This window comes from Rutidosis leptorrhynchoides, chromosome 2, assembly GCF_046630445.1.
Source record: "Rutidosis leptorrhynchoides isolate AG116_Rl617_1_P2 chromosome 2, CSIRO_AGI_Rlap_v1, whole genome shotgun sequence".
Classification (NCBI taxonomy): Eukaryota; Viridiplantae; Streptophyta; class Magnoliopsida; order Asterales; family Asteraceae; genus Rutidosis; species Rutidosis leptorrhynchoides.
The window spans coordinates 499,294,224-499,316,292 of record NC_092334.1 but is presented as its reverse complement, the minus strand read 5'-3'; the positions used below and the strand labels follow the sequence as shown (position 1 = coordinate 499,316,292).

Genomic DNA, 22,069 nt, shown 5'->3' with positions numbered 1-22,069 from the left:
GGGTTGAAAAATCAAGAGAGGATGTGCGGACCGGGAGTGAGATGGGGCAAAAAGAAAACGTTAGCCCCCCACAAACACTAGGAAGCCACTCAGATGCACAAACATCTGTTTCATATGAGTTAGAGTCGGCAACTTTAGATGAGATTCGCCAAAAACAGTTTGCAAATGTGTTTAGTGCTCGTAGGGATTTGGCGCAGTCCTATACCGAACGTTCAGTGTCTATAGCTCAGACTGCCATAACAAGCGTAGAGACATGCAAATCTCCGGAAATTGCCTCTCTAAGATCGCTTGGAAGTCCTGTTCCAACATGCCTCACTGCTCAGATCTTCAGCTCAACAGTGGTGACAAATGAGTTTCGTCAAGAATCTCAGGGTGTTTTCACTAACACTTCTTTGCAGGGATCCATCACATCCTCACCTATTATCTCCATGGCTCTTTCACCACCACGATTAACATCACCACCACCTGATCTCAATGCTTCCCCACCACCGTTATCACCTCCAATCATGACATCATCTCCTATTACCCAGACTGTCACTCATTAACCAAATCTCACGTACATTCAACGGGAAAACGAATTCCATGCTTATCTTCTCTCTGTTAATCTTTTTGAGGGTGACTACATCAGGAAATCTATCCTTGGTCTTTTCAACTCTCTTCAGCTCATCCCGAATTATCCACCAGTACTTGAGCCAATCCCGTGTCGTGTTGATCAACCATCTTCCTCCAAGCGACATGATGACCCCGATTCCGGCGGCCAACATGAGGGGGAATATCGGAGGAAGATCCACTGTGCATATCACTCAATCTATCAGTCAAACATAAACTCCACCTAGCTCTTCCAGGAAAGGGAAAGAAATTGTTGATGACTATGACATGCCTGAAGGAATGGTCGAAGGGATCGATTACACAGTAGAAGAAGATGATGTTGCCCCCGAAGGACATGACGTGATCACAATCAACTCTGATGATGAAGATGATTTCGATGAAGTTATGTTTGTTGATGTCAAAGAAGAAGTTGAAACCGAAATCGAAATGTCCGAAGCAGTGGTTACCTCAGCCGAAACCTCCCTTGCTATGGTGGTGTACACAAATCCTGACGTCGAACCCATCACTTCTCAGTCTGAAACAATCATCACATCCGCACCACAGCTTATCATCCCAAAATCTGAATAAGAAGAGGAAGAATACTTCACAAATTTGAAACCCCAACCTACTACGGTCATTAAAGGAGCTTTCACTAAAGAAAATTACATAAACTTAGAAGCTCCAGACGAGGAAGAGCTGAATGAATTTGACCAGTTTGTCACTCAGGAATACACCGATGAACCTGCACCAAGGTTTCCCAAACCAACCACTCCACCACCTCCTGATCAATCCACGTCATCCGATCCTCAACATGGAGAATTCAACAAACACAGATCACTTCCGATCAAACTTGGTGAACCTCAATCTGAAGAAGTATTACAGGGCTGTTGGATGGAGGAACAACCTTATAGGATCTTCGTAAGTGAAGATAAACTCAAAAACGTGCCAGTAGCTGAAAGGTTCAAACCAATCGGCTGTTATGATTTTCTCAATAACAAGGAAAAGTTGATAATGTACTGTTACCAAAGGAGGGTTTATAAGAACTGGGATGAGTTTGAAATGGAAGACCAGAAAGAGAATCCGATTATCGTCATAAACAGTGTGTTCTGCAGATCATTATCTAAAAGAGTGTATACTCCATTTTTTAGAGTAATTCGTTCAAACGACCATGAATACTGAAATGTCTCGTTCATATTGATTATAAACGTTCCATATTAATTGATTTCATCGCGAGGTTTTGACCTTTATATGAGACGTTTGTCAAAGACTGCATTCATTTTTAAAACAACCATAACCTTTATTTTATCGATAAAGGTTTAAAAAGCATTACGTAAATTATCAAGTAATGATAATCTAAAATATACCGTTTACACACGACCATTACATAATGGTTTACAATAAGAATATATTACATCAAAACATAAGTTTCTTGAATGCAGTTTTTACATAATATCATACAAGCATGGACTCCAAATCTTGTCCTTATTTTAGTATGCAACAGCGGAAGCTCTTAATAATCACCTGAGAATAAACATGCTTAAAACGTCAACAAAAATGTTGGTGAGTTATAGGTTTAACCTATATATTATCAAATCATAATAATAGACCACAAGATTTCATATTTCAATATACATCCCATACATAGAGATAAAATTCATTCATATGGTGAACACCTGGTAACCGACATTAACAGGATGCATATAAGAATATCCCCTATCATTCCGGGAAATCCTTCGGACATGATAAAAACGAATTCGAAGTACTAAAGCATCCGATACTTTGGATGGGGTTCGTTAGGCCCAATAGATCTATCTTTAGGATTCGCGTCAATTAGTAGATCGGTTTACTAATTCTTAGGTTACCAAGCAAAAGGGGCATATTCGGCTTCGATCATTCACCCATATAATGTAGTTTCAATTACTTGTGTTTATTTCGTAAAACATTTATAAAACTGCATGTATTCTCATCCCAAAATATTAGATTTTAAAAGTGGGACTATAACTCACTTTCACAGATTTTTACTTCGTCGGGAAGTAAGACTTGGCCACTGGTCGATTCACGAACCTATAACAAATATGTACATATATATCAAAGTATGTTCAAAATATATTTACAATATTATTAATATGTTTTAATGTTTTAAGTTTACTAAGTCAGCTGTCCTCGTTAGTAACCTACAACTAGTTGTCCATAGTTAGATGTACAGAAAATAAATTGATATATATTATCTTGACCCAATCCACGACCCAGTGTATACACTTCTCAGGCTAGATCACAACTCAAAGTATATATATTTTGAGAATCAACCTCAACCCGGTATAGCTAACTCCAACATTACTGCATATAGAGTGTCTATGGTTGTTCCAAATAATATATATAGATGGGTCGATATGATATGTCAAAACATTTGCATACGTGTCTATGGTATCCCAAGATTACATAATATATTAGAATACATGTATAATACAATATAAGTTAGCTAGGATATGATTAATATATATTTGTTACCAATTTTCACGTAGCTACAACAAGAAAAATTATCCAATCTTGTTTTACCCATAACTTCTTTGTTTTAAATCCGTTTTGAGTGATTCAAGTTGCTATGATTTCATATTGAACTTAATTTTATGAATATAAATAGAAAAAGTATAAGTTTATAGTCAGAAATACAGATTACAAGTCATTTTTGTAAAGGTAGTTATTTCCGTCGAAAGAACGACGTCTAGATGACCATTTTGAAAAACATACTTCCACTTTGAGTTTAACATGATTTTTGGATATAGTTTCATGACCATAAGAAAAATCATTTTCTCAGAAGAACAACTTTTAAATCAAAGTTTATCATAGTTTTTAATTAACTAACCCAAAACAGCCCGCGGTGTTACTACGACGGCGTATATCCGGTTTTACGGTGTTTTTCGTGTTTTCAGGTTTTAAATCATTAAGTTAGCATATCATATAGATATAGAACATGTGTTTAGTTGATTTTAAAAGTCAAGTTAGAAGGATTAACTTTTGTTTACGAATAAGTTTAGAATTAACTAAAGTATGTTCTAGTGATTACAAGTTTAAACCTCCGAATAAGGTAGTTTTATATATACGAATTGAATGATGTTATGAACATCATTACTACCTCAGGTTTTGTGGATAAACCTACTGGAAATGAGAAAAATAGATCTAGCTTCAAAGGATCCTTGGATGGCTTGAAAGTTCTTGAAGCAAAATCATGACACGAAAACAAGTTCAAGTAAGATTTTCACTCGAAATAAGATTGTTAAAGTTAAAGAAATTGAATCAAAGTTTGAATATGAGTATTACCTTGTATTAGAAAGATATCTTACTATAAATAAGAAAGATTTCTTGAGATTGGATGATCACTCAAAGTGGATTTTCAAGATTAGAAGTAAGCTAACAAACTTGGAAGTGTTGTTGGTGTGTTCTTGAGTAGTTGTTTTATAACTTGGTTTATGTATGGATTTATGAACTAGGTTGAGCTAGATTTTGATGAAGATGATGAAGAACACTTAGAACAAATGAATAACACTTGAGAGAGAGTAGTTTGATTCAAGAAAATTGCAAAGTGAATGTGTTTTTGGTCCCTCTCCTTCACGTGAATTCTTAGTCTCCATATAAGCTCCATTAGTTTGTAATTTTGTGAGATATTTCATGCTAGATGTTAAATGATGGTTCCCATATGGTTAGGTGATCTACATGGGCTGCTAAGAGCTGATCATTGGAGTGTATATACCAATAGTAAATACATTTAGAAGCTATGTATTGTACGAGTATGAATACAGATGCATACGAGTAGAATTGTTGATGAAAATGAATGAGGATGTAATTGTAAGCATTTTTGTTAAATAGAAGTACTTTGATAAGTATCTTGAAGTATTTCAAAAGTGTATGAATACATATTAAAACACTACTTGTAAATACATTTTAACTGAGTCGTTAAGTCATCGTTAGTCGTTACATGTAAGTGTTGTTTTGAAACCTTTAGGTTAACGATCTTGTTAAATGTTATTAACCCATTGTTTATTATATCAAATGAGATGTTAAGTTATTATATTATCATGATAACATGATATATTAATATATCTTAATATGATATATATACAGTTAAATATTGTTACAACGATAATCGTTACCTATATGTCTCGTTTCGAAATCATTAAGTTAGTACTCTTGTTTTTACATATGTAGTTCATTGTTAATACATTTAATGACATGTTTACTTATCATTTCATGATTAAACATAGTGTATCAATATCTTATTATGATTCATATGTATTTAGTAAGACGTTGTTATAACGATAATCGTTATATATATCGTTTTTGAGTTTTCTTAATTCAATAGTCTCATTTTTATGTATATACCCATTGTTAAAATACCTAATGAGATACTTACTTATCATAATATCTTGTTAACTATATATGTAACCATGTATATGTCATCATATAGTTTTTACAAGTTTTAACGTTCGTGAATCACCGGTCAACTTGGGTGGTCAATTGTCTATATGAAACCTACTTCAATTAATCACGTCTTAACAAGTTTGATTACTTAACATGTTGGAAACACTTAATCATGTAATTATCAAATTCAATTAATATAAATAAACATGGAAAAGTTTGGGTCACTACAAATACACGTTCTCAGAGTATGATCTGATTGAACTCAATCCGGTTGACGTATTGTTTCTATACAATTGGTTGAGAAACAAAATAAGAAAGACTTGGGTTATCGAAACGGCAATCGAAAGGGTGAGAAGGTTCAAGAAAGACAGAATTAAACTGGCTTCTCAATATGATCTACAGCTAGGTGTCGAATCTATTCGAAAGAAGATTATGCTCTCCGCACCAAATCAAACCATCGGCGATCTGGATTTGTCTTCATTTAGGATTTGCTATTGCTTAGACGCCCCTGAAGAAGGTTTCATATTTTGCAACAAGATCAAAAAGCCAATTTTCATCCGCAAATCCGAGCTGCCAAAATACTCTGACGGGACTCTCAAGCGTGCACTAAAGTTCTTCGACATATGCAAACGAACAGAAAACATTGGGAACTACCAAAAGCTGATGACAAACGAGATGGCAAATCACATCAATGAACTTCTTGAATTCAGGTTGTATATGAGGCAGTTTGACACTTCACTGGGAATCAACAGAAAGAAAAACTACTTCACAGGCTCACAATATGTGCCAAGGTTCGAATACAAAATCACCAGCCTCAAACAGTTCATCATTCCCAAACACTATGAAAGGAATTACACACCGGAAAGTGACGTGATCAAGGCGATGAAATCTGAGAAAGAAGCAAAGAAAAAGGCCTCAGAAGGTACCAACCAAAGCTGATGATTAGGTGATGATATTTTTAAAAACCGTACGCCAAGGGGGAGATTGTTGACATATATTTATGTAATAGATTAGTGGCGTACGGTTTTATCTTTGTTATGTATTGTATTTGCTGTTTTACCATGGTAACTTTGTATCTTTTGAAACTAGGGAGGTTGTCATATATAAACAACCTCCCCACAACTATTGTAACTAGTTATCCATTTTGCACTAAATCATCTTATCCTTTCTCTCATGTGTTCTTGATAACTAATACTTCCAACCCACTAATCAACTCACAAACCGTCGATCTAGGCTTCATTAGGGACTAACAGAAGGGATTACCATTATCTCGGATGGTTCTAGAATTAGGGGTTGCCTATATAAACGAACCCTAATTATCATTCTAACCACGACAATCACGTTACGTAACCAACACCTACTGCACAATAAGCTATCATCGTACATCTTTCCAAGGTTTACAGGTTAGTCTCTTATTTTCTAACACCTACAACCTTGCTTGGGGCCTTCTGATCAATGACTGTTATCAAAGGTGCACTTAATCACTTGGCCACCCCGCCGACATCATCATGTCGGCCAGGGTTATTCACGGTAGCCGGACCGGAGAGCCTTGTTCTAAGATCCTTAAACCCCCCTTTTTTACGTATTGAACAGGCATATTGACCCTATGGAAAATATATGCATGATCAGATCTATTTTCATTTATAATAGATTAAGACAAACATAAATTGATTACAAATTTTATAGTTCCTATGGAACTTAGTTCATAGGCATCTTTAAACACAAATTTAGGCGTTTATCATCTTAAAGTTATAAATTCTAAACGAGTTCAGACTCGTGATCAGTAACCAAATCCTAACACTCGACATCATTCAAATCTCGATAACAGATTCAGATTCGTCAAAATCCTGATCGAGTTCATCGCTAACCAAAAAGTCAATCGACTTAGGTGCACTGAACAATCAGATCGATTTATCGAAAATTAAAATTGTAGTTTGATTCACAATCATATCGTGAATCTATCGGTAAAATTTTAGGTCGTAATTTCTTCTTTTGATTTTAAATTCGTGAGTCAAAGTTTAAGCAAAAAAATCTAACCGAGTTCTATAAATTTAATCAAGAATTTTGTAAGCTGTTTTGGATTATAAGAACTGATCATCAAAACTAAGGATTATGATCTATAAACTATATTCAAGTTTATTTGAAATTAATTCATCATTTAGATCCAAGTTTGGATTGATTTTTTTATGTTTAATATCTTACGATATCAGACCCGACATTTTACTTGTATTTTTGCCAGCTTTGTAGGAAAATAGTATAATCAAGATCAACACATGCTCTTTTGTCCCATTGATCAACACTCATGGACAACATAGACCAACTTATAAATAGGGGGCTAACATCTCCATTTCAACAACTTCGGAGGACGACATCATACCATCCTTGTGATATTATTAGCGATCGGCGCTAGCGGATCTTACATTGCATTACCCGCGCTACCGGACTTAAAACACTCCAAGCTCACTCTCAAAGTTACATGTGACGTTCTATCAACACTAACCCTAAGACCTCCCTCGGGCCATCAATACCGGCTATCCTGACAATGGTGGGCTGACGTTTAACCACTCATGTTGAGATCTTCATCTCACAATGGGGTTATTCACGGTAAACCAGACCGGAGAGTTAAACTAAAATGACCCTTAAATCCCCCTTTTTAGTTATCGAGCGTAGACCGAACCCGCCAGATCCAATCTATGCTTGATCAGAAGGCTCGAGTTGAACCAGATCTTCTTGAATTTCTGGATGTTGTTGATCAATTTGTTGCTCCGTTTGTTGTTGATTTTGTTGTTGCTGCCATTGTTGAAACTGTTCTCATGTTCGTTGTTGTTCCATTAAAATGAATCATTGTTGTTCTAGCGTCATAAGTGGTGGTTGGTTCCCAAATAAATTTCATTGAAGGCTCAGATTTTGTAGTCGGGATCCGGTAGACATACCTGGATGAGTTGGTGTTATATCCATCATGTTTGAATCGGGCGAAAAACAGTATTTGTTAGTAAAAATTGATTGTTTTGATAGTTGGGGAATTGATTATTTGTATTTTTTTCGTTATTGGATGATGAAGGCATTTTAATTGTTGGGCTATTGTAGTATAGAATATGGAAGAATGTTTAAGAAAAAATGAATGGAAGAATGTTGAATATATGGAAGAATATATATAGAAAAAGGATTTGTTTTTTATTTTATTTAAAATGAAATACTGCAACGGCTACCATTTTTAAATCGGTCAAAATGTTCCAGCCAATCAAGTCGTGCCAACTGTCCTCGTCGGCTATTGTGTGGCTCATTGTCCACCCCCATAACGACACAACGACTCGAGCCATAACAGCCCCACAGAGCTCGATGTGACCGGGCAACTAAAAGGGTTCGTTGTGGTGCATAATGTATGGTCTAAACGAAAAGGTCGAAAAAATAAACTCCAAAACTCTAATACACATACACATGTAAAATACAATAATTACGTGTATAAAATCAGCTGTTTTTTTTTAAATAAAAGAGAATGCTTTTCAAAAAATAAAAATAAATAAAAATAAATAAATAAAAGAGAATTTAGGCCCATTAGGTATCCGTCAAGTCAGGGCCTGGCCCAAGTTTAGACATTCTTTCAAGCTTTAATCCGGCCCTGAATTTGGCGATGAACTTTTCAGCTTTAGTGTCCACGTCAGGGCTACAACCAAATATAGGCGGTGTCATAACGGTGGTCGCCCCCGCTTCCATATCCGATGAAGGAGATTGAGCTTCATCTCCGTCCGGAGACGCGCTTCTAGAACTTGAAGTGCTTTGCAACCTTACAAAGTCACCTTCCACCGCGAACTTCCAATCCGACATCTTGAACGGTGGCAGTGGAGGTGGTGGTGGAATTTGCTTCATCGGTGATTCTCCACCACTTGAGCTATCTTCAATGCCATTGAAACTACTCATCATCAATGACACTGTAGGCTTGTCCGTCACAAATGGGGCGACTCGTGTTATGGCGGGTCGTAGTGGAGGTGGTGGAGGTGGTGGCGGAGGTGTTAATGTGACTGGTGGAAGCGGCGGCGGAGGTGGTAGTTGTGGCGGTGGAGGTGATCGAAATTTAACGGCCAACGGTGGAGGATGGTATGCTAATGCACCTAAATTGTCAACACTCCTCCCTCTTTGCAGCTTGTTTTTCTTCTTATGATAAAATGATGCAAAGAAATCTTTAGTTGAATTGTTTCTTTTCTGTTCGGTCAGCGGCGAATTTGGTGGCGGTGATGACGGTTCCGGCAGCAGGTCGATCACCGGAGACGATATTTTTCTTGGTTCGGAGCTTCTGGCTCTTCTCTTTCCCCCCTTACTTCTCCGACTACTTTTCTCCGATGACTCCTTTTCCGGTAAAATAATCTTTCCGATACCGGAGTTCTTACTTTTTTCTCCGTCTTCCATACCAACATTATGGTATGTTATCCTCTTGGTCTTCTTTTTCACCGGAGGTTGCGGCGGCAGATTAGGTAGGTGTGGCGGTGGAGAATATAAACTTTCTTGATTTTCCGGTGACTGTTGCTGCCAGCTCCGCTGCCTTAGATAATTTGAATCAGACTCCAAAACCCTGTAATAATTTAAATGTGTATCATCTGAGAACCGCCATAGTTCGGCGGCGTCACGGTGGTTCCAATGCGGTGATAGTTCTCGGAGATCAGGGTAAGAGCTGCTAGTCTTTTGTTTTCTTAACCTAATAAAAGAATTCATTTTTATTTCTTGTAAATCATGCCATTGATGTTGGCTTGAGCTCGTGGGAGACATGATCACCGGAGCTCCGGCGGATACTTTTGGCGGACTCTGATCAAACCCTTGATCAAAGTTTGAATTTTCATCATTCTTGTTAATGTTTCTTGTAAGAAACCCGAATACTAAAGCGATGAAAACCAAGAATAAGTTGATAGAATCCCAACTTCTTTTGACTAAATTTGGTTTAAAAATGTGGGATGAGTGATTAATGATAGATGGGATGATGAACACCATTGACATTATCGCGAATAGGAGTAAGAATATGATTAGTACGAATGAGTTGAATAACAATGATGAAAGACGACGGCGATATCGTTGAATTGGGGTGATGTTTGTGGTGGTTTGTAGCCAAAATGGTGATTTTGGTGTCCCAACTTCTTGATCATCATTGTCTTGTTCTTCCATGAATTGTGATGATGAAGGAGAGAGAGACCTTTCTTGTGTTGCTTTAAGCATTTCACTAGTTGGTGAAGATTGAGTCAAGAAGGAGTATATGTAATAATGTAATCATACTCTCCTTTGTTTGTTACATGTTTGATTTGGTAGCTTAATGATGCCACCAAAAATAAAGATAATTTTCTATTTTTTCGCTAAACTTAATTTATATTTACTCTATGATTTATGATTTATAAATTGCTTTATGGAAAATATAATAATTATAATTAATTATCAATTAACTAATACTCCGTAATAACATGAATTTGGAAAATAGAACACATTGACTTACAAATGATTATGATTATGTTTATTATTATAAAATATCTCTTCATAGATGACCAAATTATTGAAAACATTGGCTTACAAATGATTATAAAAACTAATGTATCGTGGACCTAAAAGAAGAAATAGATACTATTATATTTATTTATATTTATATTCTTATATAAAATAGTCCCTTAATATAATTTCAACGGAGGGGACAGATATAAAGGTATTTGTTGTTTACAAGTCTTTTATCAATCATAGATTATATATAAATAAATTAATAATTTATAATTTATAATTAAATTAATGGATGAGAGATTGAGAGAAGATTTAAAAAATAGCACATCGTCGCATGTTATGCGGGAATGACAGCTTCATTCCCTCGCATTTTTGGTATATCTACACGTCTTCATGTAACCAACACGACCTTTCTATTTATTTTAGCCTGCGATTGGATTGAATTGAATTGAAGTTATTATTAGAGGAGTTATTTAACTTTGATTATATATATGATTTTTTTTATTTGTTTGTCGCCACTTATATTAAACAATATATATTTGAATTTTTATAACGTCGTTAAAATGTAGTAATGTATTGTAAAAAGTAGTTAATATTAACTTTTAAAAGAACAAGCTTAAAATACAAAGGGTTCACCAGGAGGAGTTCAATAAGTTTAATGTTGAAGGGATTTGAAGGGGTGTGAGCTATCGGTTGAGGTTTCTTTGCTTTGCTTTTGTTAGTGTCTTGTTTTAGTAATGCCTTTTTGTTAAGTTTCTTGGTCTTTAGCGTTTTTCGTTCGGAACGTTTAGGGTTTGGTTCGTTCTAGTGATGGTTTAGTGGCTCTCGTAGTTTTTTTATGTTGGCGTGGCCTTGTTGCATATACGTTGTATTCGTTTTGAGATATCATCCTTTCGATGAGTGCCCACCTCGTTCTTTATAGTTCCAGCTTTTTAGCCACAAACAAAAATAAAAATAAAAAATAACTTTTAAATTATAGCGATTATGAATATTTGGTGTCTATAAATTGTTTGTTTCGTTCTCACTGTACATATTTTTTTTGGGTTCGCAGAGGAAACCTCTCTAGAGATAATATCGAGTCCGAGGCTTTTTGGGTTAAAATTATGAAAAGTATTTACGGTGAATGTGGGGGGCTTTCCAACACTCGTGATTCTAATACGCTCCCTTCGAGGAGCACTTGGTCAAGTATCATTGTTGCAGGTCATGACATATAGCATATTGGAATTCCATTTATCAATTCTTTCTCAAAAGTAATTGTTAATGGTGAGGGTACATCTTTCTGGCCAGGATCAATGGATCGGCAATTCAAAGCTAAAGGATAGATTTTCAAGGTTGTGTTGTTTGTAAGCAGTGAAGAATGTGAGCATAAAAGTTAGGGTCGCATGGAGTGAATCAAATGTGAACACTCGTGGATCATTTAGTGGAGTTTGCTGCACTCTCTGCAGCTCCTTTATGTCTTTGTTTATTTTTCTTATTATGTGTGAATGTATTGTTTGAGAACTACCGTTAGGTCCATCTTATGACCATGCACATTTGTAACTTTGTATTTTATTAATAAATCTCACTTTTTTAAAAAAAAAAAAAAAAAAAAAAATCGGGTGACGAGCCCCTTAACCGAATGAATTGTGCACATTGACGCCCCTTCGCTCAAGAGCCAATTTTAATTCAATCATGGACGTTACCAAGATTCGAACCTGGGTCTCTAAGCAGGGACCGCAGGTGGTCATTGGACTATGCCCTAATGGGTTCCCTTGTACATCTTTTGATATTATTATTAATTAAAATTCTTTATTGCCTTTGAAAAAAAAACATTTAAATGGTAGTTATTAATTATTCAAGAGTACAATTCTTTTTCGAACTCTAATGTTGACATACCACCATTGGTTTTGATTTAAAATTGACGCTATAACATAAATGATCAAGTAGATGTATAATGTATTAGGAGTACATAATCGTTACGAGAGAATTTGAAATCTTCGAAAAAAAATTAGGAGTTACATGAGTGCAATAGAGAGATTTAGAACATGTCAAGTTTTAAAGCTCTGAAAGATATAGCTAAAGCTAGATTGATTAAATGGATATAATTAGTTAGCTGCTAATCGTTCACTAGCGCATGGATAGACAGTTCGATTGCAGTCAATTTCAAGAGTTATATGAGAATACAGGCAGAAACCCGATTATAAGAGAATTTGATTCATGAGAAGGGAAACCAATTATGAGAGTATTTGATTCCTGACGATGTAAAGTCGTTTGAATGAAATCTAAGATTTGTATTTATAGATAGTGATAGCTTATAAAAGGTAATCGAGATCACTTTTATAACTGATGCACACTATAAAATAGAAAGCAAACAATGCTGATTAGTTATTGATTAAATGAGCTAGAGTTTGAATCGAACATGGAAACTATACAATCATTAACTTTATGCACTGCAAATGTATGAGCTAACGGCTCATTGAATTATGTTTCACTAATGGAGCGTTGTTGAATGAGTGCACACTGTACAATCAAGATGACATGTACTTGCTAAAGGCTCATTGGATATGTTTCACTGATAGAGCATTGTCGAATGAGTGCATATAGATCACTAATCCATAGCTAGATCATAAAAGAACAATTGAGAAAATAAGGTATTGATAAAATGATAATTTGCTACAAGTTTGGTTGTTACAAATATAAAGGTTTCCACAAAGCTTCCTTGAATTAATTTACAATGCAATGGCTAGGTTAGTACAAATGGAACTTACAAAGTGTACATATTGTCCTCCTCAATGTAATTCATTTATTTTTTTTTTTTTTAATGGTGGTTAGGAATTACTTACAGGAGTCCGAATGTAATGTCGGAAATTCAGAACCCACCCATCCTATCATTTCCTAGGATGAACATTACAGTTCTAAAGCCCTCAGAAGGAAACCCCCACGATAAATCCACACGGACACGGGCATCGTGTGTGGTAAAACCCCATCGGGTGAGGCTCGAACGCAAGACGTCTACAGCCCCGAGGCCCATGAAATCGGCGAGTAACCTCAAGAGGGATATTTTGCAGCTAATATAGGGGTGTTCATCGGTTCGGTTTATGGTTTTTCAGTTTATTCGGTTCGGTTTTTTCGGTTTTGAAACTTATAAAATTAAAACCGAAAACCAAACCGAAACCAAATTTAAATATCAAAACCATAACCAAAACCGAACCGAAAATCGAATTTGATTTCGGTTAAAACCGAAAATCACTGAAAATAAAAATCCTAACCTGCATAAATTTACATAAAAATTAAGAATAACGGTTGTAAAATTAATTTAAGTATACAGGGTATATAACATGTTTATTGTTTAATAAAAATGTAATAATACATCAAATATAATATAGATATATAAATAGTATAAATATAATATATAAATATTATAATTATAATATATAAATATTATAATTATAATATATAAATATTATAATTATAAATATGTTTATTGTTTAGTAAAGTCTCTCTCTTAAGAACGAAGAAAAAAAAAAAACCCTATCTAAACTCAGTCACCGCCATCCTATTTTTCTTCCTCCGGCTGCCGGTCTTCGTCGGCGGTCCGGAGGACCTCCCTTCCTCACCCATTATCCTTTGTTTTTTATTCTCTATTCTCCTTACATTTAGTTCGCTTATGTATTATTGGAGTTAGGTGTCTGTTTTCAATTCGTGTGTATCGTTGTCGGTCGCTGGTTTTCAAGTGGTTAGATCGTGGTTTAGATCATCAAATAAGGTTGCATTCGTGGATTGGCTAAAAAGTAACGTTTTCACCCCAGTATTAAGGCCCGAAAACAATAAAGTTCCAAGCTTTATCGCCAAAATACCTGCTTCATCAGTTAAAATTGAAGAAACAAGTGATTACGAAGACTGTGCAAAAAGAATCAAGAGAATCGGAGCTAAAACGAAGATTCTAGAGCGAAAACGGTGAAAGACAAGAAATCAAGTTACGATCCAACAAATCAGCAAGCCAAACGGGCTACCAAACGACTTGCCACAATGAAAAACGGCTTGCCACACGGCCAAATCAAACGGGCATAAAAAATGGGCCACCTTGCAAACGGGCCCTGCAAACGGCCTGCCAGCCGTTTGCAGGCAAAAATCAAGTCTATTTAAAAGGTCTTTGTCATCCATTTTTACATACACTTCAATTCACTTCTTTCTCTCTCTTTCTACAATATTAGTCATACTTTCAAGGTCTTAAACTCCGTGCAGGAAACTTAGTACCCGGAGAAGAACGCCGAAGATTGTTGATGTGTGCGAGGTGTACTTGAAAATAATATTATTTTTACAACGAAATACTATTAAATACGATACAATTTTACACAAGATATTTATTTATTTATAGAATGGATATACCTAAACCTTGCTACAACACTTATAGGCAGTGTACCTAATCGTACAGTAGTGTAATTTTTAGTAAGTCCGGTTCGTTCCACAGGGATCTTTTAAACAAGCTTAACGCTATATTTTTAACTTATAATTGTAAAAATACAAAAATATATTTAAGTAGTATTATTATTATAAAAGAGGGGTTTTTACCGTTTAGTGACCGGATTGTCGATTTTAAAACTTTAGTCGCAGTTAAAATCTAATGTAAAATATTAATTATATAAAAGACTTAATTTAAAACGTAAAGTAAATAACGAAAATAAAATTGCGATAATTAAAAAGTACGATAATTAAAAGTGCAATTAAATACAATGACAATAAATAAAAGTGCGATAATTAAAAGTGCAATTAAATATGAAAATAAAGGAATTATGCTTATTTAAACTTCCGTAATCATGATGTTTGACGTGTTGATTTTAGTTTATTCCCATGGGTTAATTGTCCTTTGTTCTGGATTATTTAATATGTCCGTCTGGTTTTTGCCCATAACAGTCCATCAGTCATAAATATAAAGTGCGAGTGTCCTCGTCATTTTATCCTTATATCCGAAGTCAAATATTCCAACTAATTGGGTACTTAAACTGTAACAAGGTTTTAATACTTTGTTTAATAATTACACCAGGATATCGACTGTATGTAACCCAAGATTTTAATACTTTGTTAACAATTATGCCAAGTGTCCTTGTACATAATTTCACCCCTGTTTTAATAATTCCATAGACTATTAATCCATTCCCGTGTCCGGTTAAATGAACGATTATTCGTACATATAAATATCCCGCCCATCGTGTCCGATCGAGTGTATATGGTTATTTATAGGTACATCCAATTGTAAATCTTTATATTAAAATTAACAAACTATCATTTAGTTAAACAAATATAAAGCCCATTAATAGCCCAATGTCCAATTTTCACAATTGTCGTTCTTTTGTCCAAACCCCAATTATGGTCCAAAGCCCAATTACCCAATTTTAAATATTTTAGTCCAACATCATGATTACTTCGTCTTAAATAAGCATAATAATAACTTAGCTACGAGACATTAAATTAAAAATAACATTAACCATAACTTACAGTGATTAAAAATTGCGTAGCGTTACACGGACAGAATTTCGACTTACACCCTTACAACATTCGTTATCATACCCTTATTATTAGAATTTAAAATTAAAATTAAAATATAATATATATATATATATATATATATATATATATATATATATATATATATATATATATATATATATATATATATATATATATATATATATATATATACGTATGAAGGAAGAAGAGAAAAAGATGGATATATTCGATCACCAAACTGCGAATTTATAGGGGTGTGGCCTGTCACCTACTGCCATGCGATCGCATGGATTTTTGCCTTCCAGGCCATGCGATCGCATGGCCCCTTTTTCCAGCTCACAAGAGTTAGGCTCCTAGCTTGCCGACGGTTTTTATTATAATATATAATATATAAATAATATATAAATAATTTATATAATTATTTAAATATTATATTTTATTCTTGTGCATAGTTGACTTGTAATTTTTAGTCCGTTGTGTCGAGCGTTGAGAGTTGACTTTGGTCCCGGTTCTGGATTTTCGAACGTCCTTGCGTACAATTTAATATCTTGTACTTTGCGTTTCGCGTCTTGTACTCTTGTAATTTTGAGACGTTTCTCATCAACAATTAGAACCACTTTGATTGTATTTTGTACTTTTGAGCTTTTTAGTCGTTTGCGTCTTCAATTCGTCGAATCTGTCTTTTGTCTTCACATTTTATTATTTAAACGAATATCACTTGTAAATAGAACAATTGCAACTAAAAGCTTGTCTTTCTTGAGGGATAATGATATGAAATATATGTTCGTTTTTAGCATTATCAAATATTCCCACACTTGAGCATTGCTTGTCCTCAAGCAATATAGTCTTGAAATAAAAATACTAGAATCACTTCTTTATTCTTCACACTTTGTACATCAGTGATTTCTATACGGCAGTATAAACAATGATAGTAACGATGTGGTTTACAGTCCCACATGACTATGAAAATTTAGATCCATTAAGGAAATTGGATCTTTATGAAAACATTTGATCTTTTGAAAATACGATCTAGCTTTTACCCTAGATAAGTTTTCCGGAATAACCCTTCACCGGTGTTTGCAAATTGTTTTTGTGGGTTTTGTGGGTTTCAGATTTGAAAATTTTAGCTCAAAACTTGCGGTTTTGTGTCACCCACTTGCTAACCTTGTATTTGGAAAGCAACACGTCCAGTTTACTTGTCGGATGCAATTACTATCCTTTGTAATTTGATCAATGTCCTCTGACATGCTTTTAATTATGGTCTATAACGTGTCGGATGCAATTACTATCCTTTGTAGGAGCAATAGTAAAGCTTACCCTTATAATTTTTTGGTCTGGCATAGGGTCCTGTCTTCGACCATACTATGCAACCACCGTTCTTACGGTTGACACCCGATTTGGTTCAGGTGACCTAATGAATTCCAGGTGAATTCCTAGGATTTTACGTTCAGTGGTACTGAACGCATTGAAAATGGGTTTTTAGAAAACAAATCGGTTTGTAATTTGATCAAAATATTTTCTCGTTCAAGCTCGAGTTTAGATATCATCGAATTCCATGAGTTTGTAATTCTCAATCTTTAAGGTCAATCTCTAGGATTGAGTAATATCAGGCTTAAAAGCTGATTTTTAATCTTTAAGGAGATTATCCTTTCTGGGGTCTGATTCATTAGTCTTATCAAGCTAATTTGCACGGCGTCCTCCCCATTTTACGAGACAGATCCTCTCATGATTAGGATAAGTCTGGCCACTTGGCGACCCGGTTTGATGTTGAGGTCCGTGGATTTCCTGCTGATTTTAGTGATGACTTTTCTAGATTTTTCGTCAACCTACAGCTGGTCTGGACGACAACTTCCTGACCTAAATCAAGAAGCGCGTTTCTTTTTCGGAAGACTTTACTTCCTTTTAATAATGGAATTGATTCATCGTGTAGATCCATCTTTCTTTCAAATATCTTACAATTTACCGGGTAAAACGGTTAATTTTGTCCAAAACAAAAGTATCTTTGTACAAAATATGTGATATATGTTTTAAAAAACTTGGTAATTTTTCCCACACTTGGCTTTTATTTTCCTTTTTATTGTCCTCTATTCCATTTTAAATGAATTCTAACATTTTGGTTTGTTTCTCAATTTATGTCCTTTCCGAGGTAACAATAATTTCGGTATTAACACCTAGTTTTATCGTTCATAAATATGTATAAACATGATTTTGAATTCATTTAATTGAAAATTTTGAAAATTTTACTAGAATTGGGTAGTCAGTATATAAGACTAGGGCTGTTCTTTATTATCCGAGAGCACTAGATTCTAATACAACTACTGCGTTACTAGTATTTTTAATGGTAACCAAGTGTATAAGTCAAAAATTTTAAAAATCCGAAATAATTTAACCCCTTCCCACACTTAAGATCTTGCAATGCCCTCATTTGCAAGAAATCAGTAACAATTTAAATTATTGAGGGTGATTAGCGTAGAAAAATGATTAAATTTTACCAAAGTTTCCTAACATATTGGCGTTTAAAAGCAAAGATTTTTGGTTTTTTTTATTTTTTTTAATGTTTTTGGCATACTTTAATTCAATAAGATTAAAAATAATGATAATAAAATTTCTCGTGCCGCCCTCGGGTAAAGCAATTTCGGTTCAACGACCTAGTCTTCAACTCACTACGAATTTTAAAAATCATATTTTTAACTTAACGAAATAAAGTAAATTTTTGTTTTTAAATTCACACCAAACTTTAATTTAAAATGCATAAAATTAAAAATTCATATTAAAATTAAAAATTCATACTAAATTTATATTATATTTTTGTTTTTATACATACATACTTATATTAAAATCATAATTTTTTTTTTCAAATATTTACAAACTTAAATATATTGATTTTAAAAGTTTTACAATATTAATTTAATATTAATACATTAATTTTAAAAATAAAGTAAAAATTAAAAATTAAAAATCTTTTTGGTCTTTTATCCCACTTTAATCAATCAAATATTATCAAAAATATACGCCCCTCTTTTCGGTAAAGTAATTTCGGCTATATTACCTAGTTTTACTCCTGACGAAATTTTGAAATATTTTGGGTTGATTGATTAAAGATATTTATACCTTAAGAATAAACGGTAAATTTTGCAGTGATGTAATAAATTTTTGTATGATATCAATAATTTCGGTTACGCATACCTAATTTTATTGAATACCAATTTAATACTTTATAGCGAACGATTTAGCGTTTATTATCAAAAGGTTAAAAATAATAAAAATAAAAACTGTACATACTTACCTGTGAAATAGAATTCTCAGTGACCTGTTTTAGCCCACTCATAAGATAGTCGGAATAATTGGTTTTCCATAGCTACATAGGCGTAACCTCGAGCATTCAACGTTTTTTCTTCGAAACATATGAACGGTCCATCTCTGCATAAAGTAACGAATTCGGTATTGGAATATGTCTGATTTGTCGAGCAATTTCCTTCGTGTGACCATTTTCCGCATTTGTGACATCTTTCAAGGTGTCGTGCTCTTCTTTTCGCTGCGGATTTTGATTTTCCTTTACCAAAATGTAACTTATTATTTTCGTTCCTGGATTCTTTTCTTACTCCATCCAATTTACCTCTGATTAATGATACCAATTCACTTGGAAGGGTGTCATTATTCCGTTTAGTGATTAAATCGTGTAGCATTAGACCGTGGTTTAGTTCACAGGAAGTCTTCATCTTGTAAAACCTAAAAAAATAAAAATTCAGAATGGGGGGAGAAGACTAGTTCTTTAGGGTCTGCTAGGGAAAGACCATTCGGATTCCATTCTCAGAAACTACACGAAAACAGAACATCTAACTCTAACAGAAATACTTATTATCCTTTAAAGACTTGATTCTCCCCACACTTAGTTAGCTGTGGTGTTGAAATTGTGATTAACTTCGTTGTCAACTTCCATCGGACTATCTATGTAATGTTTAACTCTGTGACCATTAACTTTAAATTCAATCCCATTTAATTTATTAATTCTATTATTCCGTACGGAAAAACTCTTTTGACTATGAATGGTCCAGACCATCTTGATTTCAATTTTCCAGGAAATAGCTTGAATCGTGAATTGAAAAGAAGAACTCTGTCTCCTTCTTTAAATTCTTTTGAACTTCTGATTCTTTTATCATGCCATTTCTTCGTTCTTTCCTTATAGATTAACGAATTTTCGTATGCTTCATGTCTCAATTCTTCTAATTCGTTTAGTTGACTTAATCGTAGACGTCCGGCTTCATGTAAATCCAGATTACATGTCTTCAAAGCCCAAAATGCTTTGTGTTCAATTTCTACTGGAAGATGACATGCTTTTCCGTAAACGAGTTTAAAAGGTGTGGTTCCAATTGGAGTTTTGTAGGCTGTTCTAAAAGCCCAGAGTGCATCCTCCAATTTCATGGACTATTCCTTCGGATTTGATCCTACGGGTTTCTCTAGAATATATTTTAATGCTCGATTGGTATTTTCAACTTATCCACTTGTTTGTGGATGATAAGCAGTGAAGATTTTTGGAGTTACTCCATATCTTTTGAGAACTTTCTCAAGTTGATTGTTACAAAAATGAGTACCCCGATCACTTATTAAAACTTTCGGTGTTCCAAACCTAGCAAAAAGACGTTTTAAAAAGTTGACTACAACTCGTGCATCGTTAGTTGGGAGAGCTTGTGCTTCCGCCCATTTAGATACATAATCAATGGCAACGAGAATATAGAGATTATTATGAGATTTTGGAAATGGACCCATAAAGTCAATACCCCAAATATCAAATACTTCACATACTTGAATGACATTTTGTGGCATTTCATCACATTGACTTATTTTTTCGGCCTTTTGACAAGCATCACAGGATTTGCAAAGAAGGTGTGCGTCTTTGAAAATTGTAGGCCAATAGAATCCAGCATCGTAAACTTTTCTTGCTGTAAGCTGAGGCCCATAATGCCCTCCTGTTGGTCCTGTGTGACAGTGGTTTAAGATTTGACTAGCTTCATCTCCGAATACACATCGGCGTATTATTCCATCGGGACAACTTTTAAACAAATGTGGATCTTCCCAGAAATAGTGTTTTATATCACTAAAGAATTTCTTTCGTTTTTGGTACGATAATCCCTTTTCAAGGAATCCACATACTAAGTAGTTTGCATAGTCTGCAAACCATGGAATTTCATTATAATCTATCTTCAATAGATATTCATCAGGAAAGTTGTCTTGTATGGCCGATTCATTCAGAACTTCTAATTCAGGATTTTCAAGACGAGAAAGTTGATCAGCGGCGAGATTTTCTGCTCCCTTTTTATCTCGGATTTCAATATCGAACTCTTGTAAGAGTAAGATCCAACGGATTAATCGTGGTTTAGCATCTTGTTTCGAAAATAGGTATCTAAGAGCAGAATGGTCGGTATAGACCACCGTTTTAGCTAGAACGAGATATGATCGAAATTTGTCAAAAGCAAAGAAAATAGCAAGGAGTTCTTTTTCAGTAGTCGTGTAATTCGTTTGTGCTCCTTGTAACGTCTTACTAGCATAATAAATAGGTTGAAATCGTTTTTCAATCCTTTGTCCTAAAACGGCTCCCATTGCAAAATCACTTGCATCGCACATAAGTTCAAACGGTAGATTCCAATTTGGAGTTATCATGATCGGTGCATTAGTGAGTTTCTCTTTAAGAATATTAAAAGATTTTATGCATTCATCTGAAAAGATGAATGGAGCATCCTTTTCTAGGAGTTTATTCATAGGAGTGGCAATTTTAGAAAAATCTTTTATGAAACGTCGGTAAAAACTAGCATGCCCTAGAAAACTCCTGACTCCTCTAACATTGGTGGGATGTGAAAGTTTAGCAATTACATCTACTTTAGCTCTATCCACTTCAATTCCTTCCTTTGAGATTTTATGACCAAGAACGATGCCTTCTTTAACCATGAAATGACATTTTTCCCAATTAAGAACTAGATTTGATTGTTCGCATCTAATAAGCATTCGTTCAAGATTAACTAGACATGATTTAAAAGTATCACCGAAGACTAAAAAGTCATCCATGAAAACTTCCATGCATTCTTCTATTATGTCGTAAAAAATCGCCATCATG

The 22,069-nt window shown here is 34.5% G+C and overlaps 1 protein-coding gene across 1 annotated transcript; it reads right to left on the bottom strand.

Annotated features, from left to right (window-relative positions):
• Positions 1 to 8,559: 8,559 nt before the first annotated feature.
• On the bottom strand, positions 8,560 to 10,206 carry LOC139889490 (uncharacterized). The gene has a single exon (XM_071872438.1). It carries the CDS (start codon positions 10,204 to 10,206, stop codon positions 8,560 to 8,562), a length of 1,647 nt encoding a protein of 548 aa, XP_071728539.1.
• Positions 10,207 to 22,069: the final 11,863 nt, after the last annotated feature.

Bases quoted from the DNA above. Each gene is read 5' to 3' on its own strand.
- LOC139889490 (XM_071872438.1), bottom strand. From the start codon at position 10,206: ATGCTTAAAGCAACACAAGAAAGGTCTCTCTCTCCTTCATCATCACAA.